We start from the raw sequence: 5768 nt of genomic DNA, 5'->3' as shown, positions 1-5768 counted from the left end.
CTCCCACTCCCCCACCTCCATTCTCCAGCCCTATCTGGTTAGCTGCAGAGGGATGTGAGCATTTGGAAGTCCTGGCTGGTACCTCAGTACTCTGTCTCCTCACTTACAACATGACCAGCCTGGGACCCCACAGGGCTACTGAGTTTCTTTTATAACTGTCCTGAGCTTTCTGTCTCAGAGGGTAGCATCAGCAATGAGCGAAGCCTCTCCTTTCCCAATTTTTCTGAGAAGTTTTCCTAAGGAGGATTGTCCGGAAAGCAAGCTTTGACAGGGGCTGTCTGTTTAGCTGACCTGGAACTGCCTTTTACTTTATTTTAAAACCTGAGCTTCTTATTGAAAACAGTAGCCTTAGAGCAATCTTTACTTCCCTGTAGTCATTCTGTTAAATGTAGGACATTTTTTTGAAAGAATCTCAGGGTTTTTTCCTAATACAAGTTACATTTGAGGGATTTTTTTTCTCCCTTGCAGGTGGATGTTCCTAAGGCCTTGATTATTGTTGCTGTTCAATGTGGCTGTGATGGGACATTTCTGCTGACCCAGTCAGGCAAAGTGCTGGCCTGTGGACTCAATGAATTCAACAAACTGGGTCTGAATCAGTGTATGTCTGGTATCATCAACCATGAAGTGAGTATCTCCTTTAGTGTCCTAGCCAAATTCTCAGAATCTCTTTGGGAATGCTATTATTGGTTAGTGACCATGGAATTTGACTTAAGAATAAAGTGAGGATCTCACAGACATGTTTGGCAAAAGAAGCCAGCCACAAAAGAGTACATACTATATAATTCCAATTATATAAAGTTTAAGAACAGGTCAATTAACTGATGATGGCAGAAGCTAAAACAGTGGTTACTTCTGGGAGGAGGGTAATGGGTATTAACAGAAGGGGTGGAAGAGGGATTATATACAGTGGTTCTCAACCTTTCTAATGCCACGACCCTTTAATACAGTTCCTCATGTTGTGGTGACCCCCAATTTCATTGTTACAAATTGAACATAATTAAAGCATAGTGATTAATCACAAAAACAATATGTAATTATATATGTGTTTTCCGATGGTCTTAGGCGACCCCTGTGAAAGGGTCATTCGACCACCAAAGGGGTCTCGACCCACAGGTTGAGAACTGCTGTATTATAAGGTGATGGGAATGGTCTATATCTTGATCAGGGTGATAGTTTTACATTTGTATGCATACAGAAAAATGTATCCAGCTGTCTAACATTTTATAGTTTGTTATACCTCAATAAATAAATTGATTACAAAGAATCAAGTGATGGAATTCAGGTTCTGTCTTATCACTGAAATAGGCATAAGAAAATTAACATTATGAAAATATATTTCCATGTGCCACATCTCTGGAGAGTTTTTAGATTTATTGCTCCCAAATCACTGATCCTGTACAGGCTTATTACATGTAATTACCATTTACCTCCTTCAAGGATGTCATGAAATTCACCACTGATGCTAAATTTTAGTCTCCTCTTTGTGTTAGTATGATGAATTTTTAATATTTTCTAAAGAATTAAAAATAAGAGACAAAAGTTTTCTGACTCAATGGAAAAGATAAGAATTAATTTTTAAAGCAGTCTCTGAAGTAGTGATTCTCAAATTCAGGGCAAGTCTAGGGAGGGTGTCTGTGTGGTTTGAAAAGGCATATTCAAAATTACCATTACAGTAGTTCCCCTTTATCCGCTGTTTTGCTTTCTGAGGTTTTAGTTACCCACAGTCAGCCACAGTCCAAAAATATTAAATGGAAAATTCCAGAAATAAGTAATTCATAAATTTTAAATTGCCCACTGTTCTGAGGAGCATGATGAAATTGTGCGTTTCCCCACAATTTGCCTGAAAGGCCTTTTGGTCATTGTGACATTTTCAACCTGTTACCCCTCCATTTTTTACCTCATGAGTCTCCACTTTTGTTTTATCTCGTTTCAGGCATACCATGAAGTTCCCTACACAACCTCCTTTACATTGGCCAAACAGTTGTCCTTTTATAAGATCCGAACAATTGCCCCAGGCAAGACTCACACAGCTGCTATTGATGGTGAGTTGATTTATGACTGTACATGCAGGCCTTAGTAGCTCAGGCTATCCTATATAATAAAGAGGGAATGTGCAAATTGACTATCACTCCACCACAAAGATGGCAGCGCCCACAGCAGAGACAGGGGGGTGAGGGAGGTTCCATAACCCAAAATGGCTGCACCCACAGCAGAGGCAGGGTTTCCATAACACAAGATGGCTGCACCCACAGCAGAGGCCGAGTTCCCATAACGAGCAATCAGCAGGGACCTCAGGCTGTGCCCCGCCCCCCATGGGGCTTGACAGGGGACCTCAGGCTGCGCCCCCTACCCAGCAGGGCTTGACAAGGGTGGGTCCGGCTGGGTCTGGATCTAGCCCAATGCGGGGGGACTGGCTGGGTCTGGGTCTCTCGAGATTTTGAGGCACACATGCGTGGGCGGGGACTTGACTCTGGGTCCTGTGGTGCGCACCAGACTCTGACAGGAGGAAGATTTTCATATACATTTTACTAATTTTCTTTCATCTTTGACACTTCTATTATAGAGAAAGGGCAAATAGCAATATTAAAATATTTCCTCTAATTAATCCCCCTTTTAATGTGCACAAATTTCGTGCACCGGGCCACTAGTCAGTATAAGTTTTTTGTAAACTATATATACATTCTCCTGGTTTTCCACTGGCACCCAGTATATTCTCATTAACAAATTAAGGCATTCAAGTAGATGTTTATTGGTAATTATAAATGCATAATCAATACATGCCTTAATGAGAATGTCACACTGACAATGCAGACAACAGCCATGTGTAAATTTTCTAAGTTAAGTAGTACCCATTTTCTACATTTTAAATCCAATATTAGAGAGAAAAATAGAATATTGAGTCACTTCCTGGCTCTAATTGGTGATAGTTCTATATACCCTAGCTCCCTAGGTCCAGGACCGTGTGGCTAGCTTTGTATTTGTGTATGTACTCTTAACAACCAGAAGCTAGTCCGTGGAACTCTGTATTGGCTGCTTTTTCTCTCTGTTCCATTGACCCATTTGTGCCTGGTTATTTATTTTTGCTTCTCTTGCAGAGCGAGGCCGGCTGCTGACCTTTGGCTGCAACAAATGTGGACAGCTGGGTGTTGGGAATTATAAAAAGCGTCTAGGAATCAACCTGTTGGGGGGACCTCTCGGTGGGAAGCAAGTGATCAGGGTCTCCTGCGGTGATGAGTTTACCATTGCTGCCACTGACGGTGAGTCTGGACACATCCTTCCAAGCTTTTTGGACGGAAGGCAATGTTTAAATTTTTGGTTGGGAAAGAGGTGGACTAGTTATTTGTGAAGTTGGATCATATGTTAACCTTTTAATTTGTGTTGAATTAGTGACCAGTTGTTGTGCATGTGAAGCGTCATTAAGTTTTCATGTGTTCAACATAGTGATTGTTTTAAAAGATCAGATTTCTAGATAATGTCAGGTTAATATTTGAAGTCCCTGCTTTTTTTACTTTAACAATTTTGATAAAATGTTTTAAGAATTATTAAATAGTTATATATACCTTATCCAGCACCATATGGGTTTCAGTAAATGTTGGCTAGGGGACTGGAGAAGAGAACAACTAATTTGACCTTACTCCTTGACATTGGGGTCAGCTGCCACTGCAGTGACATCCTGAAGGACTGTATATTGTATCTCTCAGCTTTCTGAACTGGTTTAACTGAATTTTCTTCCTTCCTCTCATAGCTGTTTCTTCTTGCTGTTATAACCACTTCTCTTTTGTACTACCACTTCTGCTAGTCTTCATTTCCTTTCCTCTTTCTTCTGCTTTCTTTTTCTTCTCTTTTTTTCTGACTTCCTATAGCACCTTTTGAACTTTTTTAAATTCTTGTAGCTACTTCTTTTTTGTGACTGGTAAACAAGTCACATTGCATCTTTTTGTTTTTTCACTCATTTCAGCTTTTTTTTTTTTTTTTTTTTTTTTTATGTTGCTCATGCCCTGAGGTGTCCTTGTTTTCTTCTAGTCTACCCGGTGTATATACATAAAGGATCCAGGGATAGTGTCAAACTAGTTATCTGTTATCACCATATTAAGTGAACCAGCTATCAGAGTGGCATATGAACCTCCTCTGCTTGTCCTAAATCAAGGGATTTTTAGAAAGCAAACTGTTTAGTCAGACTAGATAAGTGGAAATGTTACCTAGAAAGACAGGGTCAAGATGTCTCTAAGGATTAAATTTAGTGCAGCAAGTTCACAGGGCCTCAGTGTTTCTTCAGTAGATCTTTGTACTTCATGAGTTAAACTTCAGAATGAGGGAGTAGAATTGGATTCTGTGGCTAGGCATATTACCTCTTGACCAACATTGCTGTACTCTTCTAAAATGTACTTGATTGCCTCATTCACACAGCAAACAAACTCAGTGCCTGCTGTGCTCGAGGTCCTCTCTTAGGCTCTGGGAATAGAGCAGTGATTCCCAAAGTGGGCGCTACCACCCCCTGGTGGGCGCTGCAGCGATCCAGGGGGGCGGTGATGGCCACAGGTGCATTTGTTTTAACTTTTTTTGTATTACCTTTCTATTCTGAGTTCAATAAATAGTTTCATAATTTCAAACTTCAATGTTTCTAATTTACACCTTTCTTTACTATATTTTACGAAAAAGGTAGAAACATTAATACATATATCTTTCTGTTTAATTGCTATTAAAATTTTAAAAAAATTAATTTCCAGGGGGCGCTGAGTAATGTTTTTTCTGGAAAGGGGGCGGTAGGCCAAATAAGTTTGGGAACCACTGGAATAGAGAAATGTGTCTCAGGAAGGCCCTGTCCTCAAGGAACTCACATTCTAGGAGGGTAGGAGAGATACCCATATAAACAGAGTAGTTCAGGCAATTAGGTCAGGTGCCATGGCAGTTTCAAACTCCTAAGCCCTGGAGTGCCTGGGGCTCAGTCCTTCTGTCTCTCCACTGTCTTCCTTTACTCTTTAAGTGAGCTCATTATCTTAAATCCCCCCTGTATGCAGATAGCTTTATATGAACACCCCTTATCTCCACACTCATTCAACAGCCTCTCGACTTAGATGTCTAAAGATAAAGGGGCTCTATAACCTGGTTTTCCTGGGTCAGTCCTGATTCATGCCTATTGTCCTGGCTTAATCATTAATCACACCCCCTTTTAATTCAAAACTGTCCTGATTTGGATAAAGAAACTTACTATATTCAAAATCAAACTTCTTATTTTCTGTACAAACCTGTTTCACCTGCAGCCTTCCTGTCTCAGTAAATGGCACCTCCACCCTACACCCCATATCTCATCCATCAGCAAACCTACTAATTATCTTCTGAATATGTCCAACCACTTCTTAGCAGCTTCACTACAACTGGTCTCCCTACTTCCATCCTTGGTCCCTTATAGTCTCTCCTCATTTTTTAAATACCTACTGTTCAGAACTTCTAATAGTTTCCTATCTTGATCAATAAAAATTAAAGTCATTACAATGGCCTTTATAGGTCCTACATGACCAAGACCCCAGCCATCTCCTGATCTCTTCTCTGACCACCGTCCCCTCTTTTTTTTCTTTTTATTAAATCTTTATTGTTCAGATTACATTTGTTCCTCTTTTTTTTCCCCCCCCATAACTCCCCTCCTCCCAGTTCCCGCCCCACCCTCCGCCCTCATTCCCCCCCCACTGTCCTCCTCCATAGGGGCACGATTTTTGTTCAGTCTCTTCCTGCATCCCCCCCACCCCTTCCCCCCCCCCCCCACACCAGCC

At 41.0% G+C, this 5768-nt stretch overlaps 1 protein-coding gene across 1 annotated transcript in view; it reads left to right on the top strand.

Moving 5' to 3' along the window:
- The window catches only part of NEK9 (NIMA-related kinase 9), a 40019-nt gene that overhangs the window by 19732 nt on the left and 14519 nt on the right, over positions 1–5768 (top strand). The window contains exons 14-16 of the mRNA XM_005883609.2: positions 469–624; positions 1934–2042; positions 3096–3257. Of these exons, the coding sequence (XP_005883671.1) occupies positions 469–624; positions 1934–2042; positions 3096–3257 (427 nt within the window). The remainder of the gene's footprint in view (positions 1–468; positions 625–1933; positions 2043–3095; positions 3258–5768) is intronic.

This window comes from Myotis brandtii, unplaced genomic scaffold, assembly GCF_000412655.1.
Source record: "Myotis brandtii unplaced genomic scaffold, ASM41265v1 scaffold793, whole genome shotgun sequence".
NCBI lineage: Eukaryota > Metazoa > Chordata > Mammalia > Chiroptera > Vespertilionidae > Myotis > Myotis brandtii.
Note: the sequence above shows the minus strand (reverse complement) of the source record. Positions and strands in the feature narration are given on the sequence as shown.